This window comes from Anastrepha ludens, chromosome 6, assembly GCF_028408465.1.
Source record: "Anastrepha ludens isolate Willacy chromosome 6, idAnaLude1.1, whole genome shotgun sequence".
NCBI classification, from domain to species: Eukaryota; Metazoa; Arthropoda; class Insecta; order Diptera; family Tephritidae; genus Anastrepha; species Anastrepha ludens.
In genome coordinates, this window is record NC_071502.1 from 123164877 (window position 1) to 123191365 (window position 26489).

At 37.2% G+C, this 26489-nt stretch overlaps 1 protein-coding gene across 12 annotated transcripts in view; it reads left to right on the forward strand.

Annotated features, from left to right (window-relative positions):
* Window positions 1-26489, forward strand: part of LOC128868944 (KN motif and ankyrin repeat domain-containing protein 1) — a 96797-nt gene that overhangs the window by 62980 nt on the left and 7328 nt on the right. For 11 of the 12 annotated variants that reach the window (XM_054111584.1, XM_054111586.1, XM_054111585.1 and 8 more), the window contains 2 exons: window positions 11635-11894; window positions 15289-15919. In XM_054111584.1, the coding sequence (XP_053967559.1) occupies window positions 11635-11894; window positions 15289-15919 (891 nt within the window). Of the gene's footprint in view, window positions 1-11634; window positions 11895-15288; window positions 15920-23039; window positions 23418-26489 lie in introns of those variants that run through there. The other variant, XM_054111590.1, reaches the window with a different exon arrangement.

A 26489-nucleotide genomic window follows, 5' to 3' on the forward strand; every position in this document is an offset into this window, starting at 1 on the left:
GTATGTTGAAATATTTTTATTTTTAAAGAAGCCTGGCTTAGTAGTAAGATGAGCTCCCTAAGGTACTTTTTGGCGATCGTTTAATTTTGTATTTGGACTTAATGTTGTGCTCTGTGCTTTTAAAGAATTAAGCTTCATACGAGGTCAGCTTTTATGTACATGTGCATGTGTAGAAACGCGATATTTTGATTACTGGTTTTGTGTTTTTTTAATATTCATTATTTTTGTATAAAAATATAATTCATTCTACAAGAAATATCTTATTAAAAAATATCTTGTTCAAAGTTCAGAAAATTCCACAAATTTTCATCAAAATTTCAAACTTTTTTTGGGAGAATTAAAAATAATTGGGTACGCAGTTTTCTTGCCCAATAAATTTAAGTACAAAAAAGTGCCAGTTTGAAGTAGCTCAAAGCTCTCGTATATTTTTGATAATTTTTTCCCTGACGGTTTTGCGCATTTTCTCTCTATAAAAAAAATAATCGTGCATTCATTAGCTGACAACGGGTATGCACAGCATAGTGATTCAAAGGGGGTCGCCTTTTGAAAAGCAATAAATAACACCTTCAAATGTACTTTAATCATTTTGCGTTATATGGCTTTTGCATTGTAGATGTAATCAATAATTCCTTTTTTTGCGTCGTCTTTGACATTTGCCAAGTAGACTGATGCACAATTTTACTCGAAAAAACGAGTTAAAATTATTGAGGCTTATTATAAAACTGATCGATCTTTAAGAAGAACCCAATCGCAAAATTTGTGTTTTTCTTTGGTGAAAATAATCTTTCGAATGAGTCGAAAATTCAAAGGGTGGTAAAAAAATTTGAAGAAACTAGTTCTGTAGAGGATAAAAAATGGCAGATAGACTGACAGACTAAAAACTGGACGTTCTATTGACAATATTGCTGCTGTATCGCAAAGTTGCTGAGCAACCTTCAACATCGAATTCTCGACATTCTCGAAAATTAGGCGTTTGGAGGACTTTACCTATTGACCTGCTGCGAGCACACTTCGAGTACGCCAACAAAACAGCATCCACCACCACGACGGCGATGTCGAGGCTGATGTTAAACGTACGAGGACCAAAACAAAATCGCCGTCAGCTTCTGGCTAATGTCGTGAAAAGCCAAATTTTGTATGGTGCTCCAATCTGGGCGTATAAAACGGATCATGCATCATACTTTCGAGGTCTACAGTCTACCTACCGGTTGTGTGCACTACGCGTATGTTGCACATTTAAAACGGTATCCGACGATGCAGCCTTAGTAATATCTGGCATGTACCCGCTAGGCATATTAGCAATGGAAACTGCCCAAATAGCGAGAGCACAGCGCCCTATAAGTCCGTCTACTCGCGCCGCGTTACGAGATAATTGCATCGACGAGTGGCAAACTAGGTGGGACAACTCGGCCAAAGGGTGTTGGATGCACCGATGCATTCCCAACCTAAAGCTTTGGTTAAAGAGGCCACATGGAGAAGTGGACTTCTACCTGACCCAGTTTTTGAGTGGACTTGGACGCTTCAAAGCATATCTATACAAGTTTAACCGCGACGACAATCCTTATTGCGACTACTGCGATGGAAACATTTTAGAGGACGTTCACCACATATTCTTCACATGCTCGCGCTTTCGTTCTGCAAAAGAAAGACTCTATAGAACTTTTGGAGATCCTCCTTCGCCGGAAACATTCGTACATCACATGCTGCGCTCGAAGGAACAGTGGAATGCGGCATGCGACTTAGTGGCCGAGATTATGAAAGAGATGAGGCGTCTGGAAAGACCGCGACACAGCAACGGCGACTAATCGCCTTCCCTTCCCGCGAAGTAATACTTGACGGTTGCCCCGCGGCGAGAGGTGATGGTTTCAGAAGGTCACTTGAGGGTAGCGCAGTACCACAACGCCTAAAAAAAAAACCAAAAAAAATCCTATACCCCTTTCAATCTTCCAATATCAAAAGTCACTTAAGAAGCGCATGCTTCTGCGAGACGAATGAAATGGTAATCAAAAAGCGCAACTTGCTGTGTTTAGCACAATTCACTTAAATACAAGCAGCATACACCCACTTTGCTTTGAGCTCAGTGTAACCCAACTTGAAATATTTATGCAATAATCATAAAAAGAAAAATATTTCTGCAACCTTTGTGAAATTTATAAATCTGAAGCTGACTTGTAACATCATTCTGCAATTGATCTCCAGTCTTTCAGAAAAACAATAGTTCTCAAGTTTATTATGCGATATCTCCCACATTAAACTGATCTGTTCAAGTCAGCTGATCTCAAGCCAGCAACTAGTTTCCTTGTTATTGTTGTTGTTGTTGCTTTTGTTGCTACCTCAGTTAATTAAATAATGCTATTAACCTTTTTCAGCCATGTGGGCGCTAAAATAATTACGAATTCAAAATGATTTATTTAATGGTTACCCAAAGTGGTAAGACAGTAACTCATCATCGATTGCATTTTTCAAAGTTTTTTTTCAACAGATTTTTATTGCAAGGCACTGCAACTTTGTTGTTGCTAGCGGCTATTAAACGTCTCAATTTACACATTTCAGGCACATAAAAGTGGATATGTGTTATAATAAACGTGCGCGTGCGTGTATGTGTGTGCGAGTGCGAGATTTTTTCAAACAGATTTCCACTTGTTCGCTTGCCACCTCCAGCAACGGAAATTGCAGCCATAAATTTTACGTCATCAATTTTTGGTAGTGCCTTTTATGCGTTGCAAAATTTTTTTCCATATGTTTCAGGTATAATTTTTATAAATGCATTTCTCGTTCTTATTTTTAAGGTGTTTTCGACAGTTTCGCTGCAGTTAGTTTGTGTGTATGTAGGCCTTTGTTTTGCCACTTTTGGTGGCATGTATACACGTAATAGACATGGTTGTGTTTGTTGTGCGTGGGTTGCCGTGCTGTTGCAACATTGTCGTCAGGAAATATTTATACATATAGGTATATGTATATGTACATATCACTAGTTAACTGGAAGAGTGTCATAAATCAAGAAATTAAAAATTCGAGAAAAATTGCCTCCAAAGATTTCAATTGGCTCTGCTCAAATGTAGATGCTGTTAACAGATATCGGCATTAATTTTTTACACAGCATAACGGAGTTGGTGGTATTTCTACACACTTTTCTAAGAAAAATTGTTTTGAGTTATGCCGTTCTGCCAATAATCCTTGCAGCGCGAATGCGTGGCACGTTGTTTGTTACAGCTGCAAGCGTCTCTGGCCATTGGCAACACACACATAAGTAAATATTTACATGCAGCTTTTTAGAGATTTTTCATTTCAGCAAAGTTGAAAACCTATTTTGGGGTTGCGCTTGAGCAATTTGCCAAACGTTTTGCTGTCATTTATGTCTCTCTCTCACTTTTGAATCTTGAATATCATAAATTTGTTGAATTTAATGCCAATAGTGATGTTAATATACATATAGATTTATGCTTTTCTATCACTATTTTTTTATTACTTATTCTATTTCTATGGTTAACTTTATTTTTAATTTTTATTTTTTCAAGCTTTGAATCTATGTGGGTGTTTTACCTGTATTTTTCATGTGTACGTACGAGTATGCGCGTTGCTTTGCTGGGGCGTCTATTGTGACCTACATTCCAATTTGAGTTGGTTTGTTTGTGCAAAACATTCGTTGTTTTCTTCTCGAAAATTGGTAGTTTTTCTTTTTGAATGACAGCCATTGTGCTGGAGCGAAGTGGCAAAAGCTGTGATTGATAGGGGCAAAAATGTAAAGAAGATAGTACCTTTTTGGCCAAAATCGTTTAAGCGGTTATCGCTTCAAACAAGAAGAAGTAATTTTTTGTTACTGATACCCACTTAGATTCAAAATAAACGGTTCTGGGCTGTTGTTTTTGTGTGTGATGTCCGCATCTGCTAGCTTGCGCAACATCGACCTTCTTCAAGTATTCTTTGGCCGAACGCGACCTCTGCCCCCTTGCATGTTTTAGTCCAGTGTCATTCTCGTGATGCTATCTGGTGGTTTTCGAAGCGTGTGACCTATCCACCGCCACTTTCTGCGTTTCATTTGCCAAAGATCACTCGTTGATCTCTACAGCGCGTCGTCGACCAGAATATTCTACAGATGATGCGGAGACATTTGTTGACGGAAGATTGTAGCCTCCGTGTGATGTTATTAGATACCAACAATTTTTCACTTCCGACTTCACACATGAGCTGAATATTCATAGTTTACAGTGCCTGGAGATTTACGAACTCGCCCATACTGTATGCATTCGCCTGAACGCCTTGCTTTGCTTAGACTGCAGTTGACTCTTTCACCTCCGCCGAGGTAGCACAAGCTTTCGGGAAATTTTGGGCATCCGTCAACCATTATATGTCTTGGTTTATTGTGGTTAACTCTCAAAGCCTTCGTCTGGGCGATACAGCGCGTGTGAGAGTCACCAGCCTCATAACGTCGTGTAGAGGCTACAGGGAACAACCTTGTCTATTTTCTACAAGTAAAAAAATTTTGTTTTTTAAATCTATGGCTGCTGGATGGCATTCGAACTATTTTTGATAAATGGATTGCATTAAACTTCTGACTTTGCCCATTTACATTTCACCAATGTGGGATTTCTGAGGTTTCATGGCCGGAAAATTGTTTCGAAACTATTTTTGAAACACCTATTGAATTCTGCTGTACTTCAATAAGTGAGTTCCGGAGTGACGAAAATAAATGGTAGTCCGGAGGTATAGGATAAAACTATAGAATAGGTGCATTGAAAATTCCTATCCAATTATCTCAGCTTGCTCATCAAAGATGCTGGTAGTCTATCTTGGCCGGCTTAGCTGTCATTTGAGAAGTTGGAAGGGTTTGGCCAACCAAGTTTTTCGTTACTAACTCATCATAGGGCAGCTACTCATCGAGCTTCCTTTTATAATCAGCATTTTTCTAAGTTATTAATGCATCGGAACTTTCCAAATTCTTTATGATTTCATTGACGAACTGTTCCAGTGTTTGGTCGTCTATATCGGGCTTCAACTTGTACTTTTAAAGTTCTTATGTATCTGAAAATCCCCATATCAAAAATATATTCTTAAATATATTCATAGTTTTAACCGATTATTGAGGCTAGAGAGTCGGACTCCATGAAAAATGTATTATGAAAATAAATTTGTATATCCATTTATAAACCAATTCTAGGACCTACCGGGTACCACATGGGCATCCTTTGAGCTTCGTCCGAAGTATGGGAAGTCGGATTCACCCAGATATCATTCAAGCGGTTGTAATAAATTAAAAAAAAAACATCAATAGCCCGCATTCATCCCTTTCCATTGAGGTAAAGTTGAAAATAGTTTTTGCCGTTCAGCTTTTGCTGGCATTAAACGAATTATTAAATTTTTTATTCTCAAAAATTTCAAAAGTCCCATCTTTTCAGTAACTATTTATTATTTAAGCAGAAGTTATGCATCAGCAAATTCATTAGCGCATTCAAGTGCCACAAAAAAACTTACTCTAAAAAAATTACCCTTTTATGGGTGAACAAACAGTACGCCGAACTCCCTTAGGCACAAAACGTACAACTTAATTTAAAATTACCGAAAGCCAAAGTAATTATAAGCGACAGAAGGCTGTTTCCAAGAGGTTTTGAAACGAAAAATAAAGCAAACAATTACAAAAAAAAGTTGGTTGTAACAAGAAATAAAAATAAGTGCCATTTAACCCAGAAAAAAATGGAAAATAAGTAACCGAAAATAAAAAAAAAACTTTAAAAGAACGTGAAAATGCAACCGAAACTGGATTCGAAAATGTGCGACGTGAAATGAACAGACATGCGACCTCCACACATGCATACATATGTTGCGAGTACAAACAACAGTAACACTCCACGCAAACCAGCAACCCCGTAACCAATCAACTGGCCAAAGGCGACGTACGTTTCGTTCGCTTGTCCATCGATCATAATTCCATATGATCAAAAGCCGCATAAACTCAAACAAATAAATGTTTTATGTTGTAATCAAGTGTTTGTTGTTGTTATTTTAAGTACACATGTATGTATATATGCTTACAGTTTTTTTTGCGCACATATGCTTATGTGTGTCAAATTTAATGACTAAATTATTTGTGGAGGTGGCGTGGAACAGAAAATCAAGTCAAGCAACAAAGCGAAGCCAGAGCTTCGTTAAAATGAGACGTCTGTGAATTGAGCCAGTATCGCTACCGTGCCAGGTATCCAATGCGCGTAAAGTAGCAACAAAAGCATATAAAGTAGACACATAAAACGAATAAGAATAAGAAATGAAAAATGTCAAGTGGGCGCATGCGTGACTGTTGGGCGCGTCAAAAAAGTAGCAGCAGATGGAACCGGGTGAATTGAATGAATGGTAGCGAAGTACCTAAAACTGCTGCTGTGCGAACGTGACAATGAGAAAAAGCCGCTGAATTCATTAAAAAGAATGCTGCAACCAATATTCGGCCTGAAAAGGGCATTGAGCGGCAATCGGTACGCCACGAGCTTTTGAACAGCCAGTAGGCGTGATTTGTTGACCAACGCAATGTACGTATGTTTGTGTGTAAGTATTAGCGCAACAATGTGTATACCAACAACAATGACAAAAATATATACAATGTTGTGCCGATGATTAAAATGCACGCCAATAAGAGCATCCGCACAGAACGCTGAGCAGACTTTCGACAGCGATGAATGAATTTGCTGCAGCCGCGGCTGGTAGCAAAAAAGAATAAAGATACAAAAAAAAGTTTGGCGGTAACAAGAGGCTTCAGATAACAGCAGCTGCTGCTATTAACGGCTACTACTTCGGCATGTGGATGGGTACAGCCGCCGCTTTCTGCTGAGATTTGCGGATTAAAAATGCAAAACACGTTGCCACCTTCACTTGCGATTTTGGTTTTGTTTTTTATATTTTTTATTTTTATTTGTTTTTTTTTGTGGTTTTTGATTTTTAACATGGACATTGACAGAGTAAATGGAAGTGTTGATGCTGTTCGTGCTGCGGTTGGCGTTCAATTTCTCGCTAAATGTGGAGGCGTCCGTTCACTTTTCATTTTACGGTTAATTTTCGGTGTTTTGTGGAATAAATTTGAGATTTGTTTGTATTTTGTCGATTTAATGAAAAGCAAAAATGGTAATTACACAAAAAGTATAAAAAATATATGCAATATGTCCATAAATAAAAAAAATAATTGCGTTGGAGAAAAGTTTTTTGTTTTCTAATTCTCATGCCAGAGCAAAATGTATGCTGGGTCTTTTTAAATTTAAGTCGACTGTCGTAACCGAGTGTATTTGTATGCAGGAGATGAAGTCAACTCCCCAATTTATGGGCCCTGTTTTTGTGGGTTCATAAAGAATTGATTTGGGATCGATAATACCATCGACCTGATACATTAGTATACACATTGGTGTCGAATCGAAGGTTCTACATATTTACTGTAGCATCATTGCCCATATAATACAACGGAGATGAGAAGAAAGTTCTACCTTTCAATTGCCTACGGAACCTTCTTGAGAGGAGTATTCGCTTGCTCAATGCGCACTTATTGGAGCTATATTTGCTGGTCTCCAAACTGAAATGTGCGGATATGAGAACCTTTAATAGTACACATCGCTCATTTACTTCAATAGTTTTATAATCCAAAAAAAAGTCTAGAAAGTTTCCAATTTATTTTATTTATACATATTTTTTTTATATTCCCTACTATTCAGTAAAATTTCTGTCTACTTTTTCCAATAAATCTGGCCGTATTGTTTGAATATTGTAAAAAATCGCTGGTTAAAGCGCGCGTATGGCAAGTTGCGCTGATTTGTTGTCGTTGATGTTTAACTGTCAGTCATCATGACTCGATAGTGCTCACCACTCTTCGTAAACGCCGCTCCATCCTTATTTCGAAAGAAATGATGATGAAGTTGGATGTTTTGTTCTGTACTAAAAAGAAATGCAAACACAGTTCGTTATTCTCAGCTGTCAACCCATAGTTATCGATATCGACTGTTCTAATGTAGCTAAAAAAAAAACGGATGCTTCTGCTCGCTCATGAGCCCGTTCAAAATATCTATGAGAATTGAATTACCATAAAATTTAGCAGCTCTATCTTACTCACTATTCTTGATGAGCAATAATGCTTTGAATGAGCTCCATAGTTATAGAAAATTGATGCCAACCAAAATCAGCTGAGTTGTAATTCCTTTTCATAAACTTATTCAGCACATTTAAGCAGCTTTAGTTATTCAGCAATCATTCAGCCGCTTTCACTATCTCCTTTTTCCAAGCGCTGTAATTTTTAGCGATAAGAAACGCTTTCGAAGCGACCATAATTATTTAGATAAAATACGTCGCTTATCAGGCTTTGTGCGATCCCGCTTGACTCTTTTGCCGCTATGCCTCTAAGAGCTCCCTCACGGCTCTTCGCTTATTAACTCATTCTGTAAATAAAGATTACTGAGCAATGAAGGTATGTATGCCTGTTAATTAACCCCAAAAATAATTGAAATACGAGTGTACATATTATGGAAGACTTGTCGAATAGAAGAGCAAGCAAATGGGAAGCACTGGGAAATGCTTTAAAATTTTCAAAAAGGCAGAGAGTTATTGTGGTATTCGGCTTGAGTGGTTTGTTGGTTGTGTGGCTGTGTTGCGCTTGTAAAAACGTTTGCAATAGAAAGTGAAGGGCTTGAAGTGCTTGAAATGCTTGAAATGCACAAAAACACGAGAGTTCAAAGTTTTTAATTTTTATTCTAAAATTTGTGAAGTTTCCGAAAAACTTTCTTTTGAATAATACAAAAAAGTGTCATTACACCTTGAAATTGTCGCAAACTCGATGTTTTTTTCGTTTATAAAGAATCAATGTGTGCGTTATGATTTTGAATGCAGTGCTTTTGTTGTGGGTCGGTTTGTGGCATTTTAGCAAACGACGAGCCGCAACGCGTGGTGAGGCTCTCAGTGAAATGCAGCGCGTGCGGTACAGGCAATTGCAGATCTTAAAGGAGTTGGCAAGTAAGGCTTATTGACGACTCTTAAGAAAAATATATATGAGTTAATTCGTTGTGTGCGAAGCGGAGATTCATCTAAAGTGACAAATTAAAAAAAAAAAAAAAAAAATTGAAACTCAAAAACAAAAAGCGACAAAAAATCCGTCTATTGTTCGCTCTGGTGCGCTGCGTCACCAAAAAAGGGCAAACAAATGGCAGGTGTGGCATTCTTAAACACTTCGTTTATGCCTTTCTGGGCTTGGTTTGCTATTTATTTTTTTGTATTTATAAACGTTTTTATTCTTTTTTTGCTGTTGCTCTACTCATTTCTAGCGCTGTACGCTAAAGCCAAGCGCAAGATTTACGACCGTGACAAGAGTGACCAATTCTTTCGGCTTGTTGGTTAGTTATGCTTGATTGCACGATTCGACAACGAGTTTATTTATGTGTTTGTCGCCGTGCGCGCACGAATGTTTGGCTTGGATTACTGCGCCAAATCGCCTTCAAAGTGTTCCAAGAAATGTGTGGACATGCATGTGCATGTGTATTTTTATGTTCGCTGATGTTGGTGAACTTGAGTGCGCATATAGCGACATTTTGAATTTCCAACTTGACCTTGAAAATGGCATACCTGCTATAGAAATGAGAAAATAGCAAGTCGTTACAATAACTCTTTATTGTATCAACGCTTTATTTTTCTTTGTTATTTATCTTGCGTTTTTATCCCACTTCTTTGTTTGATGATCGCCACTACTTTGTGTGCAGTCATTCGCTATGTCGAAGCGTCACTAGAGAACAGATTGTATGTAGGGCTTATTCGAGATACGTTTACTTGGGCCGTAATTCCTGCTTAATTGAAATTGCTTCCTGTTTCAAATGTAGTGTAGTTGACTTAGCGAATGGGGAAATTATTGATTTTTGTAACTAAAATTTGACTCCCTCTCTAACTTCTATGACAAAGGGACTGCAAATTCATTTAGAGCAAAAAAAGGGGTTGAAAGGGCTAAAATGTATTATTTAATAAATAATTACAAGGTCGCGTATATACAAGGTCGCGTAAAAAGTACTGACCGATTTTCATTGGCTGTAATTCTAAAAATAATGAAAAAATAACTGTTGTTTAACGGCATATGCAACCTACGGCAAACGATATTACCTCAAACCTTGTGTACAAAATCACAACTTATAGTCGATTGTATCCAAATTCAAAATTTGATAGAAAAATTTGGAAAATCTCACAAATTTTTCATCCTAGTGCCAAGGTTGCGCATTTTCTCCATTTAACAAATGCACGAAAATTAAATTTTTTTCGAGATTTTCTTGCCGTTGATTTTGCATCACGTTCATCAAGACACCACGATGACTTTGGATCACCGATTTCTAATATTTTTCTTGAAGTCCTAGAGGATTTGTGGCATATTTAGCTGCATAGAAAGTGCTAGATCGGTGATCTCGCTGGCCAACCAAATTGTCCTAAGTGAAAAATCAAACTAACTACAAAAGGGCTGTGTAGGCGATGATATCGTCTTGCTGGAATTACATATTCTCCAACCCAAAATCATTTAGTTTCGATATTAAAAACTCTTTAAATAACTCATTTTATGTCGTACGATTGGATCTTAGTGACGGTTACCGTAATCCTTTGTCGTTTTCAAAAAAGTATAACTCAATCACCTCTTATAAGTAGACAGCGCATACCATACGACATTTTATTGTGAATTGCGTGGAGTCAAATAGAAACGCGAGAATTTTTGGTTCCCCAAAATCGGATAAGTTAATTCTTTACATGTGCAGAGAGGTGAAAATGCGCGCAATTCTGAAAAACGACTGATGAATTATTTCGAATTATTCTGCCTATCTGGTCAAGGGCTGTCACTTTAGCAGCGTTCTCTCCACTTGAAAGCATTAACCGTGCGAGCAAAATTAGGAAACCAATTGAGCGAAATATATACAAGTATAATTTGGCATTCGAAAAGAGTTTAATTTCTAAAAAGGCCACCCCTGGGCAAGGATTATCTGGGACCGGCATAGGTCCAAAAGCTATGCTCGGTGTAGAAAAATAGATCTAAAATTGTTCTTTGAATGAGTAGTCTTCGACTGCAATATTATACAAGCAAATACTCTCAAATTTCTCAAAATAACATTATTCTGTGCTGCTGGCAAGCGCTTGTGGAACATTCACCCTTTGTGGCTTCAGCCGTTGCCGCTAAGATGCGCGCACGTTCGGACGTTTAATTTAAGATGCCATGACAAGCAGCTATTTATGCAGGCAATCTCTCTTCCACTTCTTCCGATGCATACTCGTATCGCCCTCCATATCCCTTTCAACCATGTTCCCCATGTGATTGCGCTTTGTGGGAGTTTTGGTGTGTTGTTGTGCACCGTAAATTACAATCTTTTGTGAATATATTTTTTATTGCTTTAAAGATTACGGAAAACCATAAAATATTTGAAAGGCTGCTTTGCTTGCCACGCAGCCGCGCATTTACACTTTGTTTTTGTTAAGTGTTTCCGCTTACTTGGCAGCACTTTTTACTACTTATTCGAGCTATTTTCCTCAACTACCCATAAACCATTTAAGTATTTATTGTATGAGTATTTATGTGCAAAATATTCATTTTTCTTATTTCACTCGAACCATTTTCCTTTTTTTAATATTTGTGTTGCTTATCTCTCTTTGCTGTAGGTCGTCTGCCACAATTGTACGCCGGCAATCCGGCTATTGCATCGGCAAATGTGCGCAACTGCAATTGCTGCCCCTACGGTTACCATATCGATTTGGATTTTGTGCGCTACTGCGAGTCGCTAGCCAATGCCAGGCCATCGGAGGAGGAGTTGCAGCGGCGCAGTCGGCGGCGCTCGCGTAAATCAATGGAATTCATGCTGGGTCTGGACGAAATGTTCGAGCAATGGGATGCCGCTGCACGGGTGCAGGCAGTGCCAGAGGTGAGTGATTTTGTTGTTGTTCGTATGCTTTGTGGCATGCCACAAACGATAAGCGCAACGACGCGCAAACGAATTGAATGGCGGCGACTCCAAAGTCATATTGCCAAAGACGAAGCATTTAATTGAGTTTTGCGCTTTTGGTGGGGCGTGCGTCCGAGTACTATGGACACGGATCGTTTTGCAATTTATGGTTTTATTTTATTTGGTTTATATTGCTTTTTGCTCTCGGACGGTTTAAAAGCCATGACGTGGATATTTATATATGTTTGGTATATGGATTTGTTTATTTACATTTATTTGTTTATTTGCGCATTTGCTTGTGGCAGCGTTTTTTGATTAATGACTTAAGGCGGGTTAAAGGCTGGCATTGAAATTTATTTCAATAAATATTGATTTTTCAATGGCTTTGAAGCTCTTAGGACGTCGGGAATATTTTGTAACGGGTTGAGCGAGTGTGAGTAGGAGCAAGAGAAGAAATGAAGTTAAGGGATGTAGATGGAATTAAGACTCAATCTAATTAGGGGATTAAAACTATGCGAGGGTTGTTCAAAAAGTCCGTCGAAAGTTAGGGATTTGGTACTACTGGCGCGTATCGTGGTTATGTTTAGTTAGTAGAGCCTCTTGGGAGAACACACAATAGATTTCAGCCAGATCGGTCTGTTTCTTTGTGTTTGGCATTCGTTTGAATCGAGGAAGTCGAGTTGGTTTAAAACCATTGACGAAAAGATGGAATTTCACACCTCAGCAGTTCTGGTCGTTAAAGTTAATGATTATAGAGTTCCAATTCGACGTAAACCCCCTCTATACGTTAGGCTTGGATCCCTCGGATAACTTGGACTACTATGTCGAAAAATAAAAAAAAAGGTTTACCACAAACAATTAAGTAGTTTTTAGTTTTGCATGAACTCTTCAAATGACCCTCGTAGTACGCAACTTGACTACCCTATCGGAAGATTTATAATTTTTGCAAATAGCGTCGTATGCCACTCATATTGCACACTTGTGAACTGGACAACTGCAGTACACAAACAGACAAGCAATGGAAGCGCGTAAAGGTGAAAATAAAGATTATCATCACTCAAAATAATTTTTTTATTTAATAAAAACATTACACTGTGCGACAGTGATTTTATACTTTTGTGGAGACCTAGCACAACTTGTGGCTATAGAAAAACTAAGCAAAATGGTATAGGAGAAATTTCCAATACACCTCCAAAATCTCGTTTTATGGCCATAAAACCGTTTTTCAGTAGGTTGCTGTGAAGAATCACTCCTAACTTCGCCAATTTCCATCCGATTTCGAATTTGTTTTTTTAGTTCGAAAGAACAAAAGCAAGCCTTTTTGACAGTGTATTGACAATTTTTCTGAAATGACAACTGACGAGACTGTAGGTGGAAGTATTTGGAATTTTTTTATTTCAGTTTCGTCAGTTGTCATTTCAGAAAAATTGTCAACACACTGTCAAAACGGCTTGTTTTTGTTCTTTCGAACTAAAAAAACAAATTCGAAATCAGATGGAAATTGGCGAAGTTAGGAGTGATTCTTCACATCAACCTACTGAAAAACGGTTTTATGGCCATAAAACGAGATTTTGGGGGTGTATTAGAAATTTCTCCTATACCATTTTGTTTAGTTTTTCTATAGTCACAAGTTGTGCCAGGTCTCCATAAAAGTATATTTAATTTTTTTTTTTGTCACACAGTGTTATTGAAAAAAAGAAAATTTTATAATAGAAAATAAAGTGACTACCGCAGTGCCATCTGTGGGATAGCGCACAGCATTTACATTAACATCACCCGCTAGAAACTCATGAACGCGCAGTTCTAAATTTAGAAAGAAAGAATCAGCAGATGATCGGACTATGAACAGAAGTTTGAAAGTTTGCATAGTGAAGAGAAGCAGGGGGAAATTCATTATTACATTATTTTCCTTTTTGATATATTTCTCTTTGAGCCCAAAACTCTTCTTAGATCTCGTAAAGCATTTTTACCGATTAAAAAATGTTTTAAATAGGCCTTCAAAATAGGCAGAAATAATTGATTTCAGTTCGTTATCAATATTTAATTTCTTCTCCGAAGTTCTGTTATAATTTTTGTAAGTAAATTTCGTTTGGGCTAAATTTGCTCTATAAAGCGGAGTTTTGTGTTTCGAAGTCAATCTGTAGGGCTGCTTTTGTAATATCACTCTTGTGCATAGGCGTATATACGGGGGAGGAGCGAATTGATCAGCAACTTCAAACTTTCATTTTATCCTACTAAAATTTAATTAGCAATAAACCGACATATCAACATTTTTTCTAGAAATTGTGATGTTTTTAGAATTTTTCTAATTTTTTAATTGACTCTCTCGCCTGAGATTATACCGCACGAGTCCCATCAACTGCTGACATATTTTCCACAATTGTCTGAGTTGCTTTTGCTGGCTTATTGAGAAACTTAATCTCTCGGTTAGTAACTCTACTGCTGCCATAGCTTATGCTTTCCTTCCCACTGACACATTTATCCAGAAATATCTCAAAGTTTAATGAACCGATTTGACTGAAATTTAGTGATTCAAACGAATGCTAAGTAGAACCAAAAAAATTCCTTCCCTATCCAACCCCTCTGTTTCGAAAACTTTTTGACTTTTTCTCATTGGAAGTTGACGCATCCGAGTTGCTTGACTCCAGCACTTGAGTTTGCTACATCTAGAATAATTTCAGGCTTGGCGGACCCCCATATCAGGCAGTTTTTTTCCTAAGGTGGAATGTTATTTAAATACTCCATTTACCGTCTAATGATTTCCTGCTTTTAATTAAGTTTTTCCACATCATTTTTGAGATCATTATTTCAATAAACAGCACTAATAGTAACATCAGTGGTACTTAAAATCTTAAAACTACAATAACAAATACAGCTTTGCCCTGTAGGGGGGACGTTAGTAAATATCTCAAGAACTTAATACATCCTGCTGCCTTTGAGCAATAAATGCTGACTTTGATCTCCCAAAGAAATGTTCGCAGCATTAAAGGCGATTTTAGCGAAAACCGCAAAAGGAAGAAAAGCAAGGCAGCGTATCGAAAGGGTTTGTTTGTAAAGGGGCGCGTTAATGGCATAGGATTTCGCAAGTGTTCAACACGTGGGCAACATCAAAGCGCGTCGCGCAAAATTATGTGACAATTCGCAACTAGGGGGGAGAAAATGTAAAAGTAATTCGTAAATGAAATTAAAAAGTGCGGTGCACATAAAATTTAATTGAAAATTGTCAAAGCGATGCAATCTCCAACACCATTGCTAATCGTAAAAATTGTGTGATAAACAAAATTTACTGCAAAGACATATTTTTCACAATTATCTTAGAAACCCATAAAATTTCACACACTTCTCTACATACATCCATCCATTTCACTTACAGGTGCCGCACGAGAGTGACTCACCCGATTCACCGCGCTTGTTGGCACGGTCGCACATATCACCAGCGTCAGCGTCCCACTCCGCCTTTTGCACATCTACGCCACGGCCACGCTCGTCATCGGTGCCGCGCTACACCTACGGCCACAGTAGCAGCAACATGCCCCGTGCTGAATCACCCTTCGGAACTGCCTCTTCTACCTGCTCATCAGTGCGCGGCGCCGAAAGTGATGCACCTTATAGCATGCTACGTCAGCGCCAGCAAGAGCATCAATCACGTCGTGATGCGCCCGAAACGCGGGCTTTTCTGCGTGAAGCGCTCGACGAGGTGTGCAGTGATTTTGAGCGCACACTGGAGCGTACGTCGCTGCGGCGCAAGAAGGCCGTGAGCTGTAATGAGCGTGATGGCGGTTTCAGCGGGGGTGGCGGCGGGTTGAATGGTCAATTATCCGGCTATGGCATGGCTAGCGATCGTAACAACAATCACCAGCTAATGTATGCAATGAAAACGGATTTACCACCGACGAAGTTGGGCAATGCGAATTGGATGAGCGACGCTTTTGCGAGGAATGGCTATGGCAGTAATGGCAAGCGTTTGCGCTATGACTGGGAGCGGTCGGCAGAACAATCGATAGGTGAGTGAAAAAGCGATTTTAGCTTTGCATTTTTAAAGTTCTTTATGCGTTTTTTATTCTGAATAAATAAATTCACTTCACAAAAGCCTAAAGCAGTGGCTATTTTTTTCACCACTTAATTTTTGCTATGCCTTTTATATTTGCTTGATTTTGTTTTTGCAAATATTTGAATGTTTTTAAACGTTTCGCAATTTATACCAAACTGGCTCAGCGAATCAATGGTGACAGACACGCCTCGATTGTTTAAGATGCATTACCTGCGCTGTTTGAGTTGAGGCTTGTCGCCACCAATGGCTCGTTTCTGCATCCAAATATTTGCCCTAAGGCATACAAGTCTCACAGAATTTATTCTAATAGATTGCTTTTCTATCGCATACATACATATTTGTATATGCATACACGTGTAAGCCTTATGCAAATTTGGCGTTTGTTGTAAGTGCAAAATGTCTAGTAAATGTAGGTCGCCTGAGGTTGGACACGTTAGACCTCGGGCGTGCATTGTATTTAAATTAGACTGTGTTACTTTTAATCGTACATTTTCCGAAAGACACTTTTTGGCTGACTCATTTCGCTAATAGAATGTTTATTCGTGCATAATTGAATTGGAAAAAAATGATTCTTGAATTAGTAGTAGAAAATGTGCCTTGGATTTAGGACCGAGATGACAAATGTAGCAGTAACAATGACTCAGGTGTTCTAGTTAAAAATTTTCAATAAATTCTGATATACTTCAGGAAAATATTCTGGCTTTATTGCCATTAATACGAGATTTCCTTCTACTTTATTTGGCATGAATAATTAGACAGCCCAGTTTAAAGCTTATTGAACAAGGGACAGTAGTAGAGCAAAAACAAGAAAAGCAATGGATTTTGTTTTCGGGTTTGGTGTACAAAAAACGATGATTTACAGCTTAGAGTAAGGATCAAATAAGTAGAAAAACAATTAATTCAGCTGCTACCTGTTCCACGTGGCTTGGTGCAATCTAAATTTTTTGATTTAAATAGAAAAGCAATCATATTTTACTATGTAAAGAACATTCCAATTAGACCTTGTTTGCAGAACAAAGTTATGATCCAGCACGTCTCAGTCTGTTTCAACAGCGGGTCGGAATTTACAAATTTGGGTCATAGAAATTTTGCTATATTTATAAAAATTGGTATAAGCCGATTACTGAAATAAATATAAATGTCAATGTTCTACCCCTCCCGAAATGATTAAAAAAGCACCACATATTGACAGGTTTTGATTATTTACTTAATTACTTTTTTATTTCAATTATTTTCCATGGTTCATTCCATAATAAATACTAAATGAACTGCCAACTAAAAAAATCTGCAGACCTCACCATTACGAACTGAAGTAGCAAATTATGTTAAAAAAGCACTAAATTAATATATTAAATGTTAAGAGCTTCGAATGCAAATAAATAAAGATAACAACTGCTTCGACAAATACACATGAAACAACCGAATCCAATATTACGCATAGAGTTAGATTTTTATTTACTCAGAAATCCAAAAGCAAAATATGCATCAAGAAAATGTACAACGCAACCACCTTGGCTGCAAATGTGTGACGGCTTAAAAAGCGAGACCAAAGAGTGCATCTGCGGTCTGTGACGTATTTTTATGGGCATCTCCGCATCTGTGCGTGATTCATACGCACAAGCGCCGAGATCGTGCAGAAGCGTAGATGTGGGTATTCACGCACATACATGCACACATATATGTAGGTATGTACAGCCATAAACTCGCTTGCGATAAAATGATTACAAAGTGGGTGAGATTACAAAATACAAAAAAGTACAGAAGAAAGAATTGTCACGCCTTTCGCCTGATGCTCAGTTCAGTACTAAAAACATTAATTTACCTGTACATTGTTGTGGCTTTCAGCGTAAAAAAAGCTGTGGACGCGTATTATCATAAATGTGCCATGTATATTAGAACAATTATCTATTACGACGAACTATTCCAAAACAAATGGACTAAACTTCCTTTGGTCGGCAAATATTTAGTTCTCTGACATTCGAGATGAGTCATATGACCATCAAAGAAGCGTTTAATGTAGATCAGGCATCTAAGCAAATTTTCGAGTACATTCTTCTTCTCCTTCTTCCTTAGCATGACACTCTTGGATGGGCCACTGCTTCCCCAACTATATTCCCCATATTTTTTGATTCGCTGCTAAGCACTATCACTTTTGCACGCTCATCCCTTTGAAGTCGTCGATAGCAGCATTTACTCATCTTTTCTTTGGTCTGCCGCTGGTTCGCTTCCCAAAAGGTTGTTCGTTTTCAAGTACATTAACAATTCTAAATAGCTGCTAAAAAATCTACCAAAGGATGTAAAATAAACTGATTTTGAAGACGAATTTATAAGTCCATTTCCGGGGAGAATCTCACACTTTGTTTTTTAGTAGACTATAAAAACCATACGTAGGTCTATTAGCTCACCAATTGTAGTCTTTATTATCAAGCGGTGAGCCAAGAAGCAACCATTTTCGATGGGTTTGATCAAAGGGAAAACATTTTTTGATGATTTGATTAAAGGGGGTGAGTAAAGAGGCGGCTAGAATCATTTTGTGTTCCTTAACAAAGAGGGCATGTGAATATAGCGGAGTCGCTTCTGGATGGATAGGAGTTAGCCTGTTACTATATTCAGAGCGGTGATAAGCGCTGGACGAATGTCGTTTCAAGCCTGGTGATATATCGTTTGGTGCAGTGATGAACGAATCTGACCTTTGGATGATGATAGTCTCTTTAGAAAGGTGGTTGCTGGCAAGTCTGGGAAGCACCTGGACTCGCTTCTAGCAGGTGCATCCCCGCCGTAACTGTCTTTGGTGGCATCAGAAGTAATTTGGTTGCAATCCTGAGCCTTTAGCTTTATTTTGTGTGCTATGCTTGCCCTCGTGGACTAAAGGGTTGAAAAAAGTAGCAAAAATACACCACTGTACTTGAAGTTTATATTGAGAGGTCTTCGGCACTATATTATTATTATTATTATTATTAGAAGGCCATTACGCACTGCGATCAGAGCTGATCTATTGTGAAAGGCCTATTTTTGTAACCCTAGAGATATAGGCTTTTTAAAAATTTTAGCACAATTTTAGGTTTGTTGTTCCAAAGATTGCATGGAGATACTACGATACCACCAAGGTGATGAAGTCTCTGTCTGCCCAACGCAGGACATTCACAAAGCACATGTTCGGAGCTTTCTATGTACATTTCGCAAAAGCGGCAGACATTGGTCTCACATAGACCAATATTATTTAGATGATACCTCAGGCTGCAGTGACCTTTAAGATATCATGTTAAAAGACACAGATCTACTCTGCTTAGTGAGAGTAGCTTGTCAGATACTCCTTTGTTGGGCCTTAGAAATAGTTTGGCTTGACTCTGACCGGCCCAGTTTAGCCAGTGTGAAGCAAATTTCCTTTCTTCCCATTTCCTAAGGAATTCATTAATGTGGCTTTTTGTGAGTCCACAGAAAGGCTCAGGACCAGTAAGTTGCATATATGCTCCTTGTTTTGCCAGGTCATCAGCCATTTCATTTCCCTCATGTCCGAGAATCCAGCCTAGTGTTACTATGTTGAGGTTTCGGCACTATAAAAAACATTTTGTTTTTTATCCTTTTGAAAACTGTAGAAAATCGTTTAGCCTTATCAAACTCAAGTTGTTTAAAATATTAATAGTTTGACTTTTATGTTTCATTTAACTCAAGTATTCTAAAATTCATTAAAAGTTTGATTTGAAGCTCTTCTAAATTCAATTCGTTACCTCTGCTTGACTGATGAGCCAACACAGTTTTTTCCAGTTTTGGGAAAATGTAAGTCTGTCTGTAACAGTAGCCTTGTGCTTTTCTCTAATGTTAGAGGGTCAAAAGTGAAATATTTGAACAGTTTTACTCACAACGTTTCCATACTAAGTGGTTTGACTTCTCTTTTCCTAAAAAAGTACTATAATTTCCCTATATTGACGTAATAAAATTAAAATTGTAAATATTTACTGAATATACCGCGTAAATAAAATATAATTGAAATACAAGCGCAACTATCTGGCTAAAATGTTGAGTGCTGTTCCGCAAGTGCTGCTTATCAAGTCAATAACAGATAATACCAAGCTTTCTCTCTCTCTCTCTCTCTCTCTCTCTTTGCCCTTCAACTCATTTCGGCAGCATTATTTATTTATTGTTTTTTTTTTTTACTTGCGTTATCACTTTTTACGACAATAAATAATAGATATTTGCTTACGTATATCAATTCATATCAATTTATTGGAAAATATTGGTGAACCTATAGAGGCACTTGCCCTATGTAGGTTGTACTTAGTACTTTTCCTCAATACATGCGCTGCTGTTGCACACAACACACTCGCAATTCCGAAAAAAAGTTATTTTTCTCAAATGTTTTCTTTATTTAAATCTCTTTCCAACCTCAATGAGTAGTCTACCGAAAAATTTGAAGGCCTTCATAATTCCACGCCGATTTTCATTATATTCCATCGATGCTGAGCAGGCATTGAAAAGCGGCTACATAATCAGCAGCGAAGAAAGTAAGCAATCACAGCGTAATTAGCAGCCCATCATCAGTCTATCGCCGGCTCTCGAGCGATCAAAATCGCGAATGCTAAAGACGAGTGCGAAAGAAAGAAATGAAGTTGATCAAATTTTGTATAAGATGAGCCTAAGCAAAGCAGCTCAGACTAAATATAAAGCCTTGTATGTGAAATTTGAAGAGTCGGCAATTTAACTCAGTAATCAAGGCTAATAGAAATTAAATAAAGTAATTGAAATAATTTCAATGCGTTTTGGTGATTTTTGTTTGTTTTTATGCAAACATTTCTGGCCGCTAAAAGTAATTAAACTACAAACGAAAACATTTGGTAGCAGAAGAATTGCAACGAAGTGGAAAAAGTAGTAAAGAAAAGTGAAAAAAATTACGGCATTGGTTGTAAAAGCAGCCATGAAATAAAACGGCTTTGAGCATGTGTGTGTATTTGTATGTGCGATGATGTAGGGAAGGCCGGTAATGGTAGCAATTAAGTTTTTAAATGAAAGCCGCAGAAACTGGCAAGCAGTCACAGCGAACAATAGAAAGCGAGAACAGTGGGTTGTGTGGAGCGACGCACAACTTTGCTTAAGTACGCGAATGTGGGTGTGCAGGGAAATTAAAAGTCTTAACTTGAAAGCGAAATTGGGATACAATAAAAAATTAATATATTCATACTATGCGTTGAAGTTATACTAATTGACTAGATTTAATTTTTTGTAGAAAAAATGGATTTTTATTTTGCGCGAATTAGTCGAAATTTATTTCTTGTCTACGCTATACAAATTTTACACAGTAAACTAAGTGGCCGCTGAAGCCGAACGCGTGAGTACCAATCGAAAGTGCTCTGGTTCGAATCTCCGTGCAAGAAACATCAAATGATAGACAGATAACGGCAAATCTCCGCGTGTATTTCTGCCATGAAAAAGCTCCTCACAAAAAATCATCTGCCAATCGGAGTCGGCTTAAAACTTTAGGTGCCCCTTTTGTGAAAAACATGAAGGCGAACAAATAAGGGGAGCTCGTCCAAGCCCCCAATAAAGGTGGGGCGCCAATGATATATACATACATATCTATACAATTTATAAACTGAAAAAATATTAGACGAAGTTGAAAATTCTTATATTTTTCGGTTTTTTTTCAATTTGGATCAAATATGTATGTGATTTTTTTAGGTTTTATTCATTTTGAAGACAATTTCATAATTCTTTTATTGAAAGAGTTCAGTTCTCCTCCCGATTAGTAAAAAATTTTAGCAGCTCATTTGCACAAGCTGCTCGTGAGCGCAGTTTTGTACCGTCAAGGGAATTTTGCAAATTATCGAAAAAATTATAATTACTTGGGGTCCATCTACGCTCTCAGAGTTTCTGGTGTTTCAAAAAAGATATTTATGGCCTGGTGTTTTCTTAATGGAATCCAATAACTTTCCGTATCTGGTTGAGTTTACCTGTTTTAATCTGATCAGTGTTCACAATAGATGATAGAGTTGAGTGTTTGGCCCATTGAAAGCTGCTCACAGTAGATGATTCCCACTAAATATACAGCAAAACCTTCTTGGTAGTTAATCTGTGCTTGGCGATCCGTTGTTTTACCATAATACTTGTCGGCTGTTAATTTCATATCTGATCTATTTCTAAGCGTTAATTACAGTAGAGAATCGCAGGTGTCAATTCGATTAAAAATAATATTTTGTGCTAATTTGTGTGGCAGCCACATCCTAGCACTTATTCTTGACACTCGCTTTATGTAAATAACTCAAAAAGATTTTCTGGCTAATTTACAGTTACTGTGGAATGGAATAACTGCTCACATTCCGGGCCGACTCGACGATTTTCATGATTCCACCGACATTTTCGTCGATTGGCCTACCAGAGCTTACTTTCCTCAATTTCGACGTCCGTATTACCAGGACGGAATTTTGGAAATCACCGCGTAGCCATTTTATTAGACCCTGTATAAGAATGACTCATATCTTTTGACCGATTGCTCCGACTTTTAGCCGTGGCCTTAGTGGTACTGAACAATATATCGATTTTTTCTTATTTACCTTCATTTTGTAGCGCGGAAAAACACAATTGACCCCACCAAATACAAAACAGTTACAATTTTTTTTGAAGTGTAATTTCACCTTTACATCATTTTATGGTATGAATCAATGCAATGCACCGAACGTGGGATTTGGCTTAAGGCATATGGCGGAAAATGGTTAGAATTCTGTACGTCCTTTTGTTTGCCCGAGCCTTTTCATCGCTGAAATACACTCGGAGGTTTGCCTTGTCTGCCGAGAGGCGACCGCTATTAGAAACTTTTTCTTCATTTTTGGTGTTTCATGCTCGGAGATTCGAACCTACTTACTCCGAATGGTAGTCGCGCACCAACCCATTTGCCTGCGGCGTCCACTAGGACCACCAAATACTTAAAATTTTTATTTATTAGCTACAGCCTGACGGACAGAGGTTAGATTTCTTGCTCTCTGTTGGATTTCAATTATTTTCACAACCATTTTTGAAAGCTAAAGCCGTCAGCGTTGTGGCGCTTCTGTTTGGTACCTCTACTAATTGTTTAACAATATCAGCAATTTCTCGTGCAAGTCATTTGAGAAATTCAACACAGTGTGATACTATTTTTATGCACAGCTAAATAAATAAAAAAATCTTTGTTCTGTAATTAAATTATCCGTGATCGTCTGTCGAAAGTTATTAGCTGTCATTATTGAGACTTGAACTGAGAACTGTGAATTCGCTGTGCCGTCAATTACAATGCTCAATTAAAGTAGATTATTTTTTATGTAATCATTTAAGTAAAGCGCAGTAAGCGAGTGTTTGAAAAATGTTCGCCACAGCCAGCAATGGAAAACGACGCAAGGATCGTAAATCACCGCTCAACGGCAACGAAAACCCAATTGTGAAATCGAAATCGAGGCTGAAGGATATGAAAAGCTGGTGGAGTAACTGTAGGTGTATTCAAATTTGTTTCTAAGTTCGATATTGGCTAATTGAATTAATAATTAATAATAATCAGACGGTGTGTAACATGAGATTATCATTTGAAGAACTGAAGTCCGCAATAAGCAATATGCGAAGTGATTTGGCTATTTGAATTTCTTTGTATTTTTCAATATTTATTAATTTTGTATGAAAGTACATCTCATCCTCTAACAAAAAACACATTAGTCCAAATTTTATAAAAAAATTAGAAAATTCCACACAACTTTTTATCGCATTTTCCCATATAACGACAGCACGAAATTTTGTATGAAGAAAATGCCCAACACTGCCAAGGAAGAAAATTATAAAAAATCAACGGCATTAAAATAAAAAAAAAAATAAATAGCTAAAGCTGGTCAAAATGGGTAGGTTTTATCGTTTTATCACGGGCTGTACCTTATTTGCGCTAAGAATTTGTATATTATTTTCAATATGTTTAAGTTTAAAATTTCTTGCTCAATATCAATTTAATCATATATATAATATATATATATATATAATTGGCGCGTACAGCCTTTTTGTGTATTTGGCCGAGCTCTTCCTCGGTGGTGTGCGTCTTGATGTTGTTTCACAGTTTGAACTTTCCGACTCCGAACGGCAGATATTTTTATGAGGAGCTTTTTAATGGCAGAAATACACTCGCAGGTTTTTTCTTAAGTTTGGTGTTTCATCGAGATTCGAACCTACGTTCTCTCTGTGAATTCCGAATGGAACGGCGGCCGCCGTTTATCATAGCATTAATTAATTTGGTGATGTTGTATTGACCCAAATTTTTTTTATGAAATTTCTGCCATTTGTTTTCCATTTTCCTCCCTTCCAGCTGAAATAAGTAGATATTTAAATTTATTTTGCTGCTAGGTGTGGAGAAGTAAGCAAAAAAGCAATGAGCTTGAGTCGGTGGCATCTCACTAAGCCCTGGAAGACTTTGAATATCCTCTCTGTACGATTGTAAGATACACTGCATTAAATAACTGTAGGACATGGACTTATTGAAATGTTTTGCCAATTTATTTATTTCTCTTTTAATTTTAATAATTTTTTTAAGGAAATATATTTGATTCTCCTAAAAAAATCCATATAAATCCATGTTGCAAACTTTTTGCATACTTAAAAAAAATTTCAAAAAATGTTCATCAAAAATGTTACACTTTTTGGATTAGAATTTGTAGAAAAATTTTGAGTATGCAGTTTTATAGCTTATATTTTTTCTGTAAATTTCAAGTTTGAAGTGTCTTAAAAATTGCGTTGATTTTTGACAATTTTTTTGTTGATGCTGTTGGGTGTTTTCTCCATATAAAAAAAAAAATCGGGTATTCGTTACATGGCGGATTTCAAGCTCAACGCACATTTCCATCAATGGGACCGCCAGGGTTCAGTTTTAAGTTTTTTTAGGTTTCTGTTTTCTTACAAGTAAATTAACGATTTCGCATTGTATGCAAAACTTCTCATTTGTACTCAGCATCTGTTTTGTAACGGCTTCGCTTTTCATCGTTAAGAAAGCGAAACTGTCCATTGTGAATTGTAAAATAATCGTGAAAGACTTCCCTGACTTGTGTGAAGTTCTGCTAAATAGCTTTGGCGACTACTGCGCCACACGAGAAGAGGCTAATGATTAACACCCAAATTGAAAATTAGAAAAACAGATAAATAAGATATTCAAGTTAGACTCTTGTTTAAAAAAGATTTCATCCCGTAGCCTCTCACAGATTAGTAAGCTCAAAAAACGTAATATTTCGAAATTCAGCACTTGAGACATTAACAGGGGATTATCACTGAAAATTTGTGAAAAAGTGAGGAAGACTATGTAACATAACAGTAGAAGTTATCTGAAAAATGCCATTTGCATGAGAAACTATAAATTTTGTGTAGTAATGCTGCATACTCAGGTTTTCATTTTTTTCATAAATTACATTTTCAAAAGTCTTTAAAGCTCCTGGATAACAAGCAAAAGGTTGATTTTTGTTGCACGGTGTTATGTGAATAAAAATACAATACAGCTAAAAAGTCATCATAATTTGTCTTGACCTGGGCTCAACCTTTTTGTACTTATACAGGGTGACCTACATTCGGAAGCTTATTTAATTTGGCTATAAATAGAATACGCATGCATATTTTTCAGTGATTTTTTTTGGAAAGAATAAAATTTCAAATTAAATGGAGCTCAATTTCATTCAGATTACTTCCATACTGGTTTTCCAACAATCTCCTTTATCAAGCCGATTTTTCATCACATTTCTGTGAGTTTCACACTTATGTGTCTAATTAATCGCAACTTCGATTTAATTTTTCGACTCCTGAATTGACTCTACCTATATGGTTGGCATAATATTTATCATTAACGGCGCTTCCCAAAGAATAGTCTAATGGAATGAAAGCGCGGCTGATTATTCGATTTTGGAAGGTTTTGGAATATTTCTCAACTGCAGTGAAACGAAAAGTGATAAATTTTGTACGAATTTTATTTTTGTTGTCGAAGTCAAAAAAATCGATGGATCCAATTCAAAACGCTATATGGACCACACTGTATATGTACCTGCGCCTTATAATATCTTTGACCGAATACATATAATGCCATAATTGGCGTAATATTTAATAAAATTTTAGAGAATGCAATGCTTTTGCTATGAAACTTTTTCGTGGTTTTCTTAAATAGTTTGCATTTGTCACCAAAAGCTCTAAAACTTGAGATTTAATATTATATGCATGGAATTCTTGAATAATTTCGTTTCTAAATAAATACCTCTAAAATACCTCTTCGCTCCTCCCTCTCCTTCATGACGGCCTATTTTATTGGCATTGCGACGCTTGCGATTAAGAAATATGCATGTACACCTGTGCTCACAACAATAGCAGCGCATATTGCAAAGTTTTGACTAAACTTTTATTTGTATTTAATTTTTTCTATAAAAAGTAGTTTATACTACAACAAAATCCACATAACTCAAAGTTTAGAATTTTGTACAAAATGAAAAAAAATTTTAAAAATTTTCATAACTATTCAAACTTTTTATTCAGGATTTGTAGAAAAATTCTGCGGA